The sequence below is a fragment of the Notolepis coatsorum genome (assembly GCF_963971535.1).
Source record: "Notolepis coatsorum genome assembly, chromosome: 1".
Taxonomy (NCBI): domain Eukaryota; kingdom Metazoa; phylum Chordata; class Actinopteri; order Aulopiformes; family Paralepididae; genus Notolepis; species Notolepis coatsorum.
This window is the reverse complement of record NC_140165.1, coordinates 170,329,259-170,346,270: the sequence shown is the minus strand read 5'-3', so window position 1 is coordinate 170,346,270 and position 17,012 is coordinate 170,329,259. Positions and strand designations below refer to the sequence as shown.

The 17,012-nt window shown below is 44.2% G+C and overlaps 1 protein-coding gene across 2 annotated transcripts in view; it reads left to right on the top strand.

The window, feature by feature from the left end:
* The window catches only part of myo1ea (myosin IEa), a 176,467-nt gene that overhangs the window by 101,022 nt on the left and 58,433 nt on the right, over positions 1-17,012 (top strand). For both annotated transcript variants that reach the window (XM_084334683.1, XM_084334682.1), the window contains exons 8-12: positions 4,138-4,272; positions 7,984-8,116; positions 15,610-15,806; positions 15,895-15,975; positions 16,810-16,896. In XM_084334683.1, coding sequence (XP_084190809.1) covers positions 4,138-4,272; positions 7,984-8,116; positions 15,610-15,806; positions 15,895-15,975; positions 16,810-16,896 — 633 coding nt within the window. The remainder of the gene's footprint in view (positions 1-4,137; positions 4,273-7,983; positions 8,117-15,609; positions 15,807-15,894; positions 15,976-16,809; positions 16,897-17,012) is intronic.

The following is a 17,012-nucleotide window of genomic DNA, read 5'->3' as shown; positions in this document are numbered from 1 at the left end:
AATACCTGAAACCGGAAGTGTCGCATAGCCCCCCCATTTTCTTCACTATTTCGCCCGTATCTCTTTCTCCATAGCAAATTTTACAGTGAATCGTCATGCATTCTTAAAATATGCTAAACAATAAATCTACCGTCTATTTTGCCAAGAATAACTAACACAACGTCCGTATAAAGTTGTGCGGCACATTTCTTATTGCGTCTCCACACAATCCATTCTACTCCCCTAGTCTGTCTTTCACAGATAATCACAGAAAACCCAAAGGAATTACGTGCGCGCGACCTACACAGAACCAACGCTGAATCAATGCATACAACAACTCACCTCTCAGCCATAACTCCGCCAGTAGCATAACCATTGTATTCACTAGATACAGAAAATGAAAGGAGGAAGGACAAAGTCCAGCAATATATCTCACCCTTTTTTCTTTTTTGTATTTTCTTTTTTTATAATTTTTTAAACAAACACATAAACAAACATGACAACACACGATAAGATATACAAGCATTAGTTGTCAGTGCACATCCAATGAAATCACATTTTAGTTAATTGTCTTATATAGGATATACCCCTAATACCTGTTATCTAAAACCCTACACACATATGCTCCAGCTCGAACCCCCCCCTCCCGGACCCCTCCTTGGATAGTACCTCCATTATCCCTCGCTCCTAACCAGACACTACCATTATAAGCTAGCTTTTATTCTCTCCACCACTTCTAACCACATTGACATTTTGGATTCATTGAGTCCCAGAATTCTTGCTGTAGATATTTCTTGATAAATCACATCGAGATATGTAAGAAACCAAACTTTCCGGCAAATTTTTTCCGGTTGAAACCAGCGTGATGCGATCAGCTTTTTAGCTACTGTGATACCCGATAAAACCAATCTCTTTAGCTGTGGATTTACTGCAAACTCAAAAACATCATTCAATAGTAATACAGGGTGTACAGGTATATTCCAAGATACGAGTTTTGATAATTGTTGGGTCACATCTTTCCAGAATGTCTTAACTGGTGGGCAGTCCCAATACATGTGCATAAATGTCCCTTCGTCCCCATTTGTACATTGGGAGCATTTGGAGTCTTGTTTAAGACCCATTCTGTTCAGTCTTATAGGAGTCAAGTATGTCCTGTGAATATAGTTAAGATTGATTTGTTGATGGTCCGGGTTCCTTGATGTAAGACGGACATTTGCCCAGGCTCCTTGCCAATCAAAGTCATTTTCCAGGTCTGGTATATCCCTCCTCCAGGCAGAGTCTAGTTGGAGGGTTTCATACGAGGACGTTAGTAATTGATGATAAAAATCTGAAACAAAACCTCTCGATAAAAAACAAATCTCACCCTTTTTTCTGTATCTGTAGAAGAAAAAACAGCCGGGTCCGAAAAAAAAATCGTGTCCGTAGTGATGCCAATTGTGGGTGAATGTGAGTAAGGATTTACTCAGACAAAGGTAGACGCAGTTGATAAGGTTTATTAGCTTACAACCAGTGTTAATTTAGTCAACGAAAATGATGACTAAATATGGTCATCAACTAAGCTTTTTCCCCTGATGAAGATGAGACGTCACGTTAATGGAGATCATGTGACACTAACGTGATGAAATTATTCATGCAATGTCGTTGACTAAAAACGACGACACAAAATGTAGTTTACTAAATAAAATCTGGCTACACATTTATTCAACTTAAAAGTCAACACTGTTTACTTACTACTTGCTAGCTAACAGGAACTCGTTTGCAGACAGGAAAGTAACAAACATAATTGGATGTGCAGAACCCTTATCCCCAACACATCGTTCCATGGGTGAATCATTGTAATGTTCTGGGGTTTTGTGTGTCGCTCTAGTTGTATGGTATTAGGGGCACCATTGTTATGCTGGGGGTGTTGTTTCCCCCCGGGAGATATGGGAGGACGGACCCGATGTTACGTTGTTGTTGTTGTGAAGCTAGCGTATTAGCAGGTAGCTGTGTTGTGTATGAGAAGGGAAATATCAACTTGTAAAACCCCATATTGAGCTGGAAATAAAGCACCATACAGAAAAGGAAACACTGTAATTGAGTGGCAAACGAAAAATAGATAAAGTTGACTAAATATGATGAAAAACGCAAAAGAGCATTTGAGACATGACTAAGACGAAAACGATTTTTTTTTTACTAAATTAACACTGCTTACAACTCAGGAGAATTGGCTGGAGAGACCCGGCGAGTCCCTGGCCAGGGGTCTGGTAACGGGCTCTCCGAGAGGGGAAACGCTGGTCTATATAGGTTATAGAGATGGGTGTGTCCAGGGGAGGGAGACAGGGGAAACGCTGGTCTATATAGGTTATAGAGATGGGTGTGTCCAGGGGAGGGAGACAGGGGAAACGCTGGTCTATATAGGTTATAGAGATGGGTGTGTCCAGGGGAGGGAGACAGGGGAAACGCTGGTCTATATAGGTTATAGAGATGGGTGTGTCCAGGGGAGGGAGACAGGGGAAACGCTGGTCTATATAGGTTATAGAGATGGGTGTGTCCAGGGGAGGGAGACAGGGGAAACGCTGGTCTATATAGGGTATAGAGATGGGTGTGTCCAGGGGAGGGAGACAGGGGAAACGCTGGTCTATATAGGTTATAGAGATGGGTGTGTCCAGGGGAGGGAGACAGGGGAAACGCTGGTCTATATAGGTTATAGAGATGGGTGTGTCCAGGGGAAACGCTGGTCTATATAGGTTATAGAGATGGGTGTGTCCAGGGGAGGGAGACAGGGGAAACGCTGGTCTATATAGGTTATAGAGATGGGTGTGTCCAGGGGAGGGAGACAATTGGATTGTACATTTGCGGCAGCGTTTCAGCATTTTCAGTGTTCTCATTGCACGCACATATTTCTTGAAACAATTTCGTGTTTACGCAAAACCTTTTTGAAATTAACACGAAATGAAAACGAAAAAGATCGGATCCGTCTTCGTCTGGACAAGGCCTAAGGGCTTAAAGGGGAACTCCACTTTTTTTGGAAATTAGCTTATTTAACATCTTCCCTGGAGTTAGACAAGAAGATGCATACCTTTTTTGTCTCTGTGCGTGCATTTTAGCTTTGGGAATAGACGCTCCGTTAGCATAGCTTAGCTTCATCACTGGAAGTGAGGCAGGACAGTAGCCTTACAGTGCCTTACAGTGTATTGCAAGGTCTGACATTGACCAAACTTGATATGCATGACCTTGGTGGGCTCTAGGTCAACTCCTGAAAAGGGGGTCAATGTCAGACTTTGCAATCAAAAGTTAGGGGGCTAATAACCCTTGCCATAATTTCAGTGTGCCCCCTAACTTTTGATTGCAAGGTCTGACATTGACCCCCTTTTCAGGAGTTGACCTAGAGCCCACCAAGGTCATGCATATCAAGTTTGGTCAATGTCAGACCTTGCAATACACTGTAAGGCACTGTAAGGCTACTGTCCTGCCTCACTTCCAGTGATGAAGCTAAGCTATGCTAACGGAGCGTCTATTCCCAAAGCTAAAATGCACGCACAGAGACAAAAAAGGTATGCATCTTCTTGTCTAACTCCAGGGAAGATGTTAAATAAGCTCATTTCCAAAAAAAGTGGAGTTCCCCTTTAAGAGTGGAAGCCGCTGCATGTCTAATGTCTATAAATCACATCTCCGTAATCCAAAACAGACAGGAACACTGCTTCAACAACTCTCTTTCTGCTAATCATGGGGAATCTGGCTCTATTTTTATACAAAATTATTAATTTACTGGCGAGAACACCCACATGATATTTAAATGTAAATACTTCATCAATCCAAATACCAAGGTATTTGTATTCTGAAACTCTCTATCAGAACTATTCAGAGTAGATATATGAAAGTCACTATAAACAATATTTTTGGCTTTGGAAAACAACATGAACCTGCAGATAACCTGTTATGTTCTGTATGGACCCCAAGGAGAGTAGCTGCTACAAGAACTAATGGGGATCCTATTAAACTAAACTATGGAATAGAAAGTTGACACAGGATTGGGTCAAAAAGGACCAGCGATAACAGGAATGTGAGAAGGAGAATGTGAGTTCAGTGTTTTAAGAGAGGCGAGTCTATAAATGCTGTACAACAATTATCCTAACTTCTACCCTCCAGGAGTCCAATAATGTCTTGTTTCCACAGTTGATAGAAGGAGCCAGTGGAGAGCACAAGAGCAGCCTGGGAATCACAAGCCTGGATTACTACACTTACCTCAACCAGTCCGGGTCCTACAAGGTGGACGACATCAATGACAAAAGTGACTTTCAGGAGACAATGGTGCGTTTTGCTCTGGGGTCTGTTTCCTGCTTGACTACGTCTTCTCATCAATGTCTTCTCTACATCTATCCATATGCATAGTTTTATATAGGGACATGTCCCTACCAAAGAAATTGCAGAGTGAAGACTAGTGGCTCGGGAGGTAGAGCAGGCGTTTGGCAATCCGGAGGTTTCCAGTTCGATTCCCGCTCCTCCCGGGCAGCGTGTCGATGTGTCCTTGAGCAAGACACTTAACTCCTAATTGCTCCCGATGAGCAGGTTGGCACCTTGCATGGTTGCCTCTGCCGTCGGTGTGTGAATGTGTGAGTGAATGTGTGAGTGAATGGGTAAAATGTGAGTAACAAATTGTAAAGCGCTTTGGATAAAAGCACTATATAAAAAAGCAGCCATTTACCATTTATTATAATTCATATAATTATAATAATAGAATTTGACAGCTGCATCAAGAACCTATCAATTTGTTTGCAACAAGTGCACATGTAGGTCTCTCTACCAGTCTAGTCTCTCTACCAGTCTAGTCTCTCTACCAGTCTAGTCTCTCTACCAGTCTAGTCTCTCTACCAGTCTAGTCTCTACCAGTCTAGTCTCTCTACCAGTCTAGTCTCTCTACCAGTCTAGTCTCTACCAGTCTAATCTAATCTCTCTACCAGTCTAGTCTCTCTACCAGTCTAGTCTCTCTACCAGTCTAGTCTCTCTACCAGTCTAGTCTCTCTACCAGTCTAGTCTCTACCAGTCTAGTCTCTCTACCAGTCTAGTCTCTCTACCAGTCTAATCTAATCTCTCTACCAGTCTAGTTCCTCTACCAGTCTCTCTACCAGTCTAATCTAATCTCTACCAGTCTCTCTACCAGTCTAGTCCAATCTAGTATCTCTACCAGTCTCTCTACCAGTCTAGTCCAATCTAGTATCTCTACCAGTCTCTCTACCAGTCTAGTCTCTCTACCAGTCTAGTCTCTACCAGTCTAATCTAATCTCTCTACCAGTCTAGTTCCTCTACCAGTCTCTCTACCAGTCTCTCTACCAGTCTAGTCCAATCTCTCTACCAGTCTAGTCTCTCTACCAGTCTCTCTACCAGTCTAGTCTCTCTACCAGTCTAGTCTAATCTAGTCTCTCTACCAGTCTAGTCTCTCTACCAGTCTAGTCTCTCTACCAGTCTAGTCTCTCTACCAGTCTAGTCTAATCTAGTCTCTCTACCAGTCTAGTCTCTCTACCAGTCTAGTCTCTCTACCAGTCTAGTCTCTCTACCAGTCTAGTCTAATCTAGTATCTCTACCAGTCTAGTCTCTCTACCAGTCTAGTCTCTCTACCAGTCTAGTCTCTCTACCAGTCTAGTCTCTCTACCAGTCTAGTCTCTCTACCAGTCTAGTCTCTCTACCAGTCTAGTTCCTCTACCAGTCTCTCTACCAGTCTAGTATCTCTACCAGTCTAGTCCAATCTAGTATCTCTACCAGTCTAGTCTCTCTACCAGTCTCTCTACCAGTCTAGTCTAATCTAGTATCTCTAACAGTCTAGTCTCTTTACCAGTCTAGTCTCTCTACCAGTCTAGTCCAATCTAGTATCTCTACCAGTCTAGTCTCTCTACCAGTCTCTCTACCAGTCTAGTCTAATCTAGTATCTCTAACAGTCTAGTCTCTTTACCAGTCTAGTCCAATCTAGTATCTCTACCAGTCTAGTCCAGTCTCTCTACCAGTCTAGTCTAATCTAGTATCTCTAACAGTCTAGTCTCTCTACCAGTCTAGTCTCTCTACCAGTCTAGTCTCTCTACCAGTCTAGTCTCTACCAGTCTAGTCTCTCTACCAGTCTCTACCAGTCTAGTCTCTCTACCAGTCTAGTCTCTCTACTAGTCTCTACCAGTCTAGTCTCTCTACCAGTCTCTACCAGTCTCTCTACCAGTCTAGTCTCTCTACCAGTCTCTACCAGTCTAGTCTCTCTACCAGTCTAGTCTCTCTACCAGTCTCTCTACCAGTCTCTACCAGTCTAGTCTCTCTACCAGTCTAGTCTCTCTACCAGTCTAGTCTCTCTACCAGTCTCTACCAGTCTAGTCTCTCTACCAGTCTCTCTACCAGTCTAGTCCAATCTAGTCTCTCTACCAGTCTAGTCTCTCTACCAGTCTAGTCTCTCTACCAGTCTAGTCTCTCTACCAGTCTAGTCTCTCTACCAGTCTAGTCCAATCTAGTCTCTCTACCAGTCTAGTCTCTCTACCAGTCTAGTCTCTCTACCAGTCTAGTCTCTCTACCAGTCTAGTTCCTCTACCAGTCTAGTCTCTCCACCAGTCTAGTCTCTCTACCAGTCTAGTCTCTCTACCAGTCTAGTCTCTCTACCAGTCTAGTCTCTCTACCAGTCTAGTCTAATCTAGTCTCTCTACCAGTCTAGTCTAATCTCTTTACCAGTCTAGTCTCTCTACCAGTCTAGTCCAATCTAGTCTCTCTACCAGTCTAGTCTCTCTACCAGTCTAGTCTCTCTACCAGTCTAGTCTCTCTAACAGTCTAGTCTCTCTACCAGTCTAGTCTCTCTACCAGTCTAGTCTCTCTACCAGTCTCTCTACCAGTTTAGTCTCTCTACCAGTCTAGTCTCTCTACCAGTCTAGTGTAGTCTATCTACCAGTTTAGTCTCTCTACCAGTCTCTCTACCAGTCTAGTGTAGTCTATCTACCAGTCTAGTCTCTCTACCAGTCTCTCTACCAGTCTAGTGTAGTCTATCTACCAGTCTAGTCTCTCTACCAGTCTCTCTACCAGTCTAGTGTAGTCTATCTACCAGTCTAGTCTCTCTACCAGTCTAGTGTAGTCTATCTACCAGTCTAGTCTATCTACCAGTCTAGTCTCTCTAACAGTCTAGTCTCTCTACCAGTCTAGTCTCTCTACCAGTCTCTCTACCAGTCTAGTATCTCTACCAGTCTCTCTACCAGTCTAGTCTCTCTACCAGTCTAGTCTCTCTAACAGTCTAGTCTCTCTACCAGTCTAGTCTCTCTACCAGTCTCTCTAACAGTCTCTCTACCAGTCTCTCTACCAGTCTAGTCTCTCTACCAGTCTAGTCTCTCTACCAGTCTCTCTACCAGTCTAGTCTCTCTACCAGTCTCTACCAGTCTCTCTAACAGTCTCTCTACCAGTCTAGTCTCTCTACCAGTCTAGTCTCTCTACCAGTCTCTACCAGTCTAGTCTCTCTACCAGTCTAGTCTCTCTACCAGTCTAGTCTCTCTACCAGTCTAGTCTCTACCAGTCTAGTCTCTCTAACAGTCTAGTCTCTCTAACAGTCTCTCTACCAGTCTAGTCTCTCTACCAGTCTAGTCTCTCTACCAGTCTAGTCTCTACCAGTCTAGTCTCTCTAACAGTCTAGTCTCTCTAACAGTCTCTCTACCAGTCTAGTCTCTCTACCAGTCTAGTCTCTCTACCAGTCTCTACCAGTCTCTCTAACAGTCTAGTCTCTCTACCAGTCTAGTCTCTCTACCAGTCTAGTATCTCTACCAGTCTAGTCTCTCTACCAGTCTAGTCTCTCTACCAGTCTAGTCTCTCTACCAGTCTAGTCTCTCTACCAGTCTAGTCTCTCTACCAGTCCTCTTGTGTTTCCATTTCAGACTCTCCTCCACCTGCTTTTGTTTACTCATAAAACCACATGAGGAGTAATTAAAGGACAGGAGCTCTGGTACCACAGGGGTAAAGTGAACACACATTGCAGTCCAGGGGCTGATGTTGGCTCTCCCTCTCCTCCTCCCACAGCATGCCATGGACGTGATTGGCATCTCGGGGGAAGACCGCACCCTGGTGCTGCAGATCGTGGCCGGAGTCCTGCATCTCGGCAACCTCAACTTCCGGGAGTCGGGGAACTACGCCGCCGTGGAGAGCGAAGAGTGTAAGTAACCACCTCATCCTTGGTAGTTGTTCATTATACGCTCCGTACTCCTTGTCGGTGATAACAAGGATTTAAGCTTGTTCTACTGTTAGTCGTTGTGGATAAGAGTGTCTACTAAATGCCTAAGATGTACTGTAAGCGTAATGCTCTCCAGATGCACCTGGGGATCTCACTGGTGCAGTTCTAGTATGACTGTGGGGATGGTTATTAAGGACAGAAGCTAGTGGAACTGTTGCGTTGAGGTGCTAGTGCTTCAAATACAAGACCACTGACTGGCTGCTCAGTTAGTTCTGTGTTGGGGTTGTTGTCTCTGAAATGTGTGGGTGTAATAACATTTACTGGAAGGATCAAGCTGCCATCCTTGAACCTTCTCTCTGTTTGAACTGGTGGAGCTGTTCACATTGAGATTGAAACATGGTTATCTTGTCTCCCTCCTTTCCTCTGGTGTAGGGCTAGTTGGGCGCTGGGGGACGGAGATTGTCGTTTCCCTTAGTTACCCATTGGAAAACTATTAACACTTTTAACTTTTTAGGCTACTTATTGCATCTATTTATTCTGTAGGTTATGGCAATAAGAATGCTTTTAGTAATAAGCACTGTTACTGTTTTTAAGCCAGCACGAATATACTGGTAACTGGTATCATATGAAACTATAAATATTGAGGTCCAAAGGTCCCAGCCATGTCATGCTGCTCTCTGGCAAAGGTCCCAGCCATGGCATGCTGCTCACTGGCAAAGGGGCTATATTCTGCCCCAAGGTTAAGCTATTTTAAGATAGCTTAAATTTGATGGGAAGGAAATGCCATGGGCACCTCAAGATATCTGAATGAAAATTAACCACACAAGATTCCTATTTACAGCCAGGCTAAATTACACTAGTCACATGCACAATTAGGCCCAAACCAGGCCTAAACCAGTCGATTTATTTTTGTCACACACTATATTTTTCCTGAAGCATCCTCATTTCTAATGGCTTAGAGCCACAGTACTCATAAATGAGGCTCTGTTTTAGCATTTGGTGAAGGGAAGAACCTGACATCTAGATTTTCCCTTTTAATTAGAAGTGCATCCAACAATTTCTATGCATTTCCTGACTAGATATTGACTTGTGAAAAAAAGAGATTTTTAAATTGAACTCTATGGGAAGGAACCCCTAAAAAAAGGGGCGTGGCTTTGAGTTGTAAATTATGACATGACACCGATCATGACTACGCTACAGGCAACTCCTCTTGCTTACAGGAACGTTCCTCTCCTCTGTGTTCTCAGCTGCCCTTTAGGTAGGAGGCTTAGGAAGTATATATTCCTGTGTTCTCAGCTGCCCTTTAGGTAGGAGGCTTAGGAAGTATATATTCCTGTGTTCTCAGCTGCCCTTCAGGTAGGATGCTTAGGAAGTATATATTCCTGTGTTCTCAGCTGCCCTTTAGGTAGGATGCTTAGGAAGTATATATTCCTGTGTTCTCAGCTGCCCTTCAGGTAGGATGCTTAGGAAGTATATATTCCTGTGTTCTCAGCTGCCCTTTAGGTAAGAGGCTTAGGAAGTATATATTCCTGTGTTCTCAGCTGCCCTTTAGGTAAGAGGCTTAGGAAGTATATATTCCTGTGTTCTCAGCTGCCCTTCAGGTAGGATGCTTAGGAAGTATATATTCCTGTGTTCTCAGCTGCCCTTTAGGTAGGATGCTTAGGAAGTATATATTCCTGTGTTCTCAGCTGCCTTTTAGGTAGGATGCTTAGGAAGTATATATTCCTGTGTTCTCAGCTGCCCTTCAGGTAGGATGCTTAGGGAGTATATATTCCTGTGTTCTCAGCTGCCCTTTAGGTAGGATGCTTAGGAAGTATATATTCCTGTGTTCTCAGCTGCCCTTTAGGTAGGATGCTTAGGAAGTATATATTCCTGTGTTCTCAGCTGCCCTTTAGGTAGGATGCTTAGGAAGTATATATTCCTGTGTTCTCAGCTGCCCTTTAGGTAGGATGCTTAGGGAGTATATATTCCTGTGTTCTCAGCTGCCTTTTAGGTAGGATGCTTAGGAAGTATATATTCCTGTGTTCTCAGCTGCCCTTTAGGTAGGATGCTTAGGAAGTATATATTCCTGTGTTCTCAGCTGCCTTTTAGGTAGGATGCTTAGGAAGTATATATTCCTGTGTTCTCAGCTGCCCTTTAGGTAGGATGCTTAGGAAGTATATATTCCTGTGTTCTCAGCTGCCCTTTAGGTAGGATGCTTAGGAAGTATATATTCCTGTGTTCTCAGCTGCCCTTTAGGTAGGATGCTTAGGAAGTATATATTCCTGTGTTCTCAGCTGCCTTTTAGGTAGGATGCTTAGGAAGTATATATTCCTGTGTTCTCAGCTGCCCTTTAGGTAGGATGCTTAGGAAGTATATATTCCTGTGTTCTCAGCTGCCTTTTAGGTAGGATGCTTAGGAAGTATATATTCCTGTGTTCTCAGCTGCCCTTCAGGTAGGATGCTTAGGAAGTATATATTCCTGTGTTCTCAGCTGCCCTTTAGGTAGGATGCTTAGGAAGTATATATTCCTGTGTTCTCAGCTGCCCTTTAGGTAGGATGCTTAGGGAGTATATATTCCTGTGTTCTCAGCTGCCCTTTAGGTAGGATGCTTAGGGAGTATATATTCCTCAGCAGCACTTTTTTACTCCCAACACATTGTTTGTGTGTTAATGTAAGGCTGCAGCCAGGCGTTGTGCCGCGCTAGATTACTCCAGAGAATGAAACCTTCTATTTTCGAGGGTCTGAACCTCTGACATCACAGACTAAAATTACTCTGAAAATGCAGCTCTTCCTGTCCCCTTCCTCCTCCTCTCTCTCTCTCTCCACCTTCTGTGGCCTCCTTCTCTCCCTTATTTTGTCTACCTCGTTGTCCGCATCCCTTTTTCCCTCCTCCGCCTCCATGCTCTATGGTGCCCCTGCCTGCTTCTCACTCACCCATCCAGCCTGCGTGGTGCATTTGAAGCCCCAGGTTACCGGGATACAAAGCCTCGCTCTGTTCCGTGCAGACGGAGCGCTAGCGCTGCCTAATCTCAGCCCTTCCTGTTCCCTCCAGTCTCACTTCCTGTCTGCTTATGCTGCAGTGTGGTTCACTTATCCAGACCACCGTGTGCAAAACTATTAAGCCCTACAAAATGCCCAGCAAAATAAACCCTCCACATCCTCTTGAAAGAGATGCCGAGATTACTTCATAATACGAGGAAACCTGACGACATCAGACTCTCTTGGACAGCTATTTTTGGGTTGGAATTAACGTAAACCTAAGCATTTCAGTGGTGTGAAAAGTTAATGTGTCCAAATGAATAATTATGGATTTATTCTTCATGACATTTCATCCTATGTAAATGTCCCTTTCATCTAAGGCTCGATTTTGTAATGTATATATAATTTTTTATTCTTATTACAAATCCATTATGCACATCAAGCAGAAATCGATAACAGCGACCTAGCACATAAAACATGTTAACTTGTTTAAAGGAAAAAACGATTTGTTTTTAATGCAAAGCCCTTCATAGAGCAGTCATGTCACTAACTCATTCATTCACTCACTCACTCACTCACTCACTCACTCACTCACTCACTCACTCACTCACTCACTCACTCACTCACTCACTCACTCACTCACTCACTCACTCACTCACTCACTCACTCATGTAATTGCAGTCACTAGAGAGTCACTCACACACACAGTTAGCCACTCTGCCCCTAGTGGCGGGACGGCTCACATGGCAGTTTGACAAATTTTTTGGAATCTGCCCTGATGCTTTGCATAATTATGTGGCACTAGTCACAAGTTCATTGTGCCCTGTAACATGAGTATAGCAAGTGACTAACACTATTACAATAGCATCCAGTCCATACCTTTCCTGGTTGCAATGAGAGATACAGAGGATGGCTTTGGCTCGTGGCTTAGGTAGACGTACGGCCAGTCACACCCTCATTTCCCAAAAGGGGGCTATTGGAGTGCTGTGATGCATTCCCAGACACTGTTAGATTGCAGGCCTGAGAGCCATTTCCTTTTAGGGGAAGTGAGTCACCGTAATAAGCCAGGGAGGGGCTCTCATGGGACAGTGTTCGGAGTAATGGTCTGTGATATGCTCTAGCCTCTTAGAAGAGCTAGCTCGACACACGCTCTAGCCTCTTAGAAGAGCTAGCTTGACACACGCTCTAGCCTCTCAGAAGAGCTAGCTCGACACACGCTCTAGCCTCTTAGAAGAGCTAGCTCGACACACGCTCTAGCCTCTTAGAAGAGCTAGCTCGACACACGCTCTAGCCTCTTAGAAGAGCTAGCTCGACACACGCTCTAGCCTCTTAGAAGAGCTAGCTCGACACACGCTCTAGCCTCTTAGAAGAGCTAGCTCAACACACGCTCTAGCCTCTCAGAAGAGCTAGCTCGATACACGCTCTAGCCTCTTAGAAGAGCTAGCTCGATACACGCTCTAGCCTCTTAGAAGAGCTAGCTCGACACATGCTCTAGCCTCTTAGAAGAGCTAGCTCGACACACGCTCTAGCCTCTCAGAAGAGCTAGCTCAACACACGCTCTAGCCTCTCAGAAGAGCTAGCTCGACACGCGCTCTAGCCTCTCAGAAGAGCTAGCTCAACACACGCTCTAGCCTCTTAGAAGAGCTAGCTCAATACACGCTCTAGCCGCTTAGAAGAGCTAGCTCGACACGCGCTCTAGCCTCTTAGAAGAGCTAGCTCGACACACGCTCTAGCCTCTTAGAAGAGCTAGCTCGACACGCGCTCTAGCCTCTTAGAAGAGCTAGCTCGACACGCGCTCTAGCCTCTTAGAAGAGCTAGCTCAATACACGCTCTAGCCTCTTAGAAGAGCTAGCTCGACACACGCTCTAGCCTCTTAGAAGAGCTAGCTCGATACACGCTCTAGCCTCTTAGAAGAGATAGCTCAATACACGCTCTAGCCTCTTAGAAGAGCTAGCTCGACACACGCTCTAGCCTCTTAGAAGAGCTAGCTCGATACACGCTCTAGCCTCTTAGAAGAGCTAGCTCGACACACGCTCTAGCCTCTCAGAAGAGCTAGCTCAACACACGCTCTAGCCTCTCAGAAGAGCTAGCTCGATACACGCTCTAGCCTCTTAGAAGTGCTAGCTCGACACACGCTCTAGCCTCTTAGAAGAGCTAGCTCGATACACGCTCTAGCCTCTCAGAAGAGCTAGCTCAACACACGCTCTAGCCTCTTAGAAGAGCTAGCTTGACACACGCTCTAGCCTCTTAGAAGAGCTAGCTCGATACACGCTCTAGCCTCTTAGAAGAGCTAGCTCGACACACGCTCTAGCCTCTTAGAAGAGCTAGCTCGATAAACGCTCTAGCCTCTCAGAAGAGCTAGCTCGATACACGCTCTAGCCTCTTAGAAGAGCTAGCTCGATACACGCTCTAGCCTCTTAGAAGAGCTAGCTCGACACACGCTCTAGCCTCTCAGAAGAGCTAGCTCGATACACGCTCTAGCCTCTCAGAAGAGCTAGCTCGACACACGCTCTAGCCTCTTAGAAGAGCTAGCTCGATACACACTCTAGCCTCTTAGAAGAGCTAGCTCGATACACGCTCTAGCCGCTTAGAAGAGCTAGCTCGATACACGCTCTAGCCTCTTAGAAGAGCTAGCTCGATACACGCTCTAGCCTCTTAGAAGAGCTAGCTCGATACACGCTCTAGCCTCTTAGAAGAGCTAGCTCGATACACACTCTAGCCTCTCAGAAGAGCTAGCTCAACACATGCTCTAGCCTCTTAGAAGAGCTAGCTCAACACACGCTCTAGCCTCTTAGAAGAGCTAGCTCAATACACACTCTGGCTTCTTAGAAGAGCTAGCTCGACACACGCTCTAGCCTCTTAGAAGAGCTAGCTCAATACACGCTCTAGCCTCTTAGAAGAGCTAGCTCAACACACGCTCTAGCCTCTTAGAAGAGCTAGCTCGATACATGCTCTAGCCTCTTAGAAGAGCTAGCTCGACACACGCTCTAGCCTCTTAGAAGAGCTAGGCCCAGATCGCTTATAGAAACCTAGGTGTGTATTTTGTTTTAAACTCGACTGTTGGTAGGATTATAGCAGCGCTGCCCAAGTTGTGGCCCACGCTCTCTTTGTTTTGGCCTGCCATAGCATTTGACAAGCTCATGCTTATTCTCCACTTATTTTTAAAGTGCTGTAAAATCCTAACCATAATGACCACAAAACGTAGATTTTGTGCTGCAAAAAAATCTTGAGTTTTACAGCAATGTACAGCACAGTGCTGCTTCCCTATTAAATTACGTACGTCATTTACGAGGAATTGTTGGCACCCAGGTGTTGTTGCTAACAACAAGAGGAGGCGAGATGACCTTATTGTACAGTTAGCAATGATGGGTGTAGCATTTACCTGTAATGAACGTGAGGCACTTCATCATGTGTCGATACTAGGCCTACTGGTAAATTATGACTGTTAGTGAGCAAGTGCTGTCGTGGATTGTCCAGAAGAATTCTTGGAAATGTCCTGGAAAATAATTTCTGAAAGAGTTGAAACCCTGAAGTAGCATGATGTCATACCATGTTCCTATAGCATGATGTCATACCATGTTCCTATAGCATGATGTCATACCATGTTCCTATAGCATGATGTCATACCATGTTCCTATAGCATGATCTCATACCATGTTCCTATAGCATGATGTCATACCATGTTCCTATAGCATGATGTCATACCATGTTCCTATAGCATGATGTCATACCATGTTCATATAGCATGATCTCATACCATGTTCCTATAGCATGATGTCATACCATGTTCCTATAGCATGATCTCATACCATGTTCATATAGCATGATCTCATACCATGTTCCTATAGCATGATCTCATACCATGTTCCTATAGCATGATCTCATACCATGTTCCTATAGCATGATCTCATACCATGTTCCTATAGCATGATCTCATACCATGTTCCTATAGCATGATGTCATACCATGTTCCTATAGCATGATGTCATACCATGTTCCTATAGCATGATCTCATACCATGTTCCTATAGCATGATGTCATACCATGTTCCTATAACATGATCTCATACCATGTTCCTATAGCATGATCTCATACCATGTCCCTATAGCATGATGTCATACCATGTTCCTATAGCATGATCTCATACCATGTTCCTATAGCATGATGTCATACCATGTTCCTATAGCATGATCTCATACCATGTTCCTATAGCATGATGTCCTACCATGTTCCTATAGCATGATGTCATACCATGTTCCTATAGCATGATCTCATACCATGTTCCTATAGCATGATGTCATACCATGTTCCTATAGCATGCAGAGTACCAACCAAATCATATTAATGAATACTATTCTTCGCTTAAATTTTCTATTCGATTGGACGATATGCTGGCTTGATAAATCAGAACCAGTGTGGTTCTGACAATAAGAGTCTATTTTGCTCTTTCTTTCTTCTCTCTCTCTCCTCTGTCTCTTTCCTCTTTCTCTCCTCTCTTACCCTGTGTCTCTACAGTTCTGGCCTTCCCTGCGTTTCTGCTGGGCATCGACCAGAAGCGTCTGAAGGAGAAGCTGACCAGCCGGAAGATGGACAGCAAGTGGGGCAGTTCCATGGAGTCCATTGACGTGACGCTGAACGTGGAGCAGGCGTGTTACACGCGTGATGCCCTCTCCAAGGCCCTGCATTCACGCGTGTTCGACTACCTAGTAGAGGTACGACTTAAAGTCATGTACTAGCTATAATACAGGTTACATAGTTAAAACATGAATATGACTTACTGACAGTACTCTGTCTTTTCAGTCCATCAACAAAGCCGTGGTGAAGGCCCATCAAGAACTAAACATCGGAGTGTTGGACATCTATGGATTTGAAATCTTCCAAGTAAGTTATCTAGTGCCATGTCACAAGATGACACACAAACCCTGGACTCTACTCTACATACAAACACACACATTGGATTACAATTAGGGATGCTTTTTTACCTATACCAATATTGTCCAACTCTTAATTTCCGATACCGATATCAACCGATACCGATATATGCAGGGCCCCCCCCCCCCCCCCCCCCCCCCCCCCCCCCAAAAACGGAATAATTTCAGGTAATTAACATTACATATCTCTTGTCGTGGAATTAACACAACATTATGCATACTTTTGACAATAAATAAAATCATAATTTGTTCTTACTTGCTTGCCTGGGTAAATAAAGGTTAGAAAGGATTAGAAAGGTATGTTTGCTCTTTGCTCTTTTTTGTATGAAAAATATAACAAAGATGCAACAATAAACCTGAATCTGAATCTGTGATTCCTTGCATCGCACACATTTGACAGTATGGCACTCTATGCTACATGTCTAAATGGCATTCCCTGAATGACACTCAGCCGGTTTGGCCTCCAGCTCACAGGTCCTGTGTTTATATGCACACAGGGCTATTATTAACAAAGCAAAGAAAACATTAACCATCTGTGTGCTCGTGCTTAGAGGTCATCAGATAGAAAGCGAGTGGCTTCTTCAATAACACATAAAGCTCAGTCTATTCTCAGAGCTGTGTTTTTTGTATATGGTTCTTCTTTCACTAGCAGGCAGGCTGGCTGTAGATAATCTTCCCTTCATGAACAAAGCCCTGGGGATATCCCTACTCTCCAGGCACATGTGTGACATAATGACCTGTTTGTTTGGCAGCGGTTCGGTCTAATTTGTGCTCTCTTTGTCAGAAAAACGGCTTTGAACAGTTCTGCATCAACTTTGTGAATGAGAAGCTTCAGCAGATCTTCATTGAGCTGACGCTGAAAGCCGAGCAGGTAACACGATCCTTCCTCATGTTGTTTCTTCTGCAACTGTAATGTTTACATTTCCACTATCATTACTCCGGGGGGGTCATCAAAGAGAAGCAGGCTATTCTCGGTCCTCAATCCAC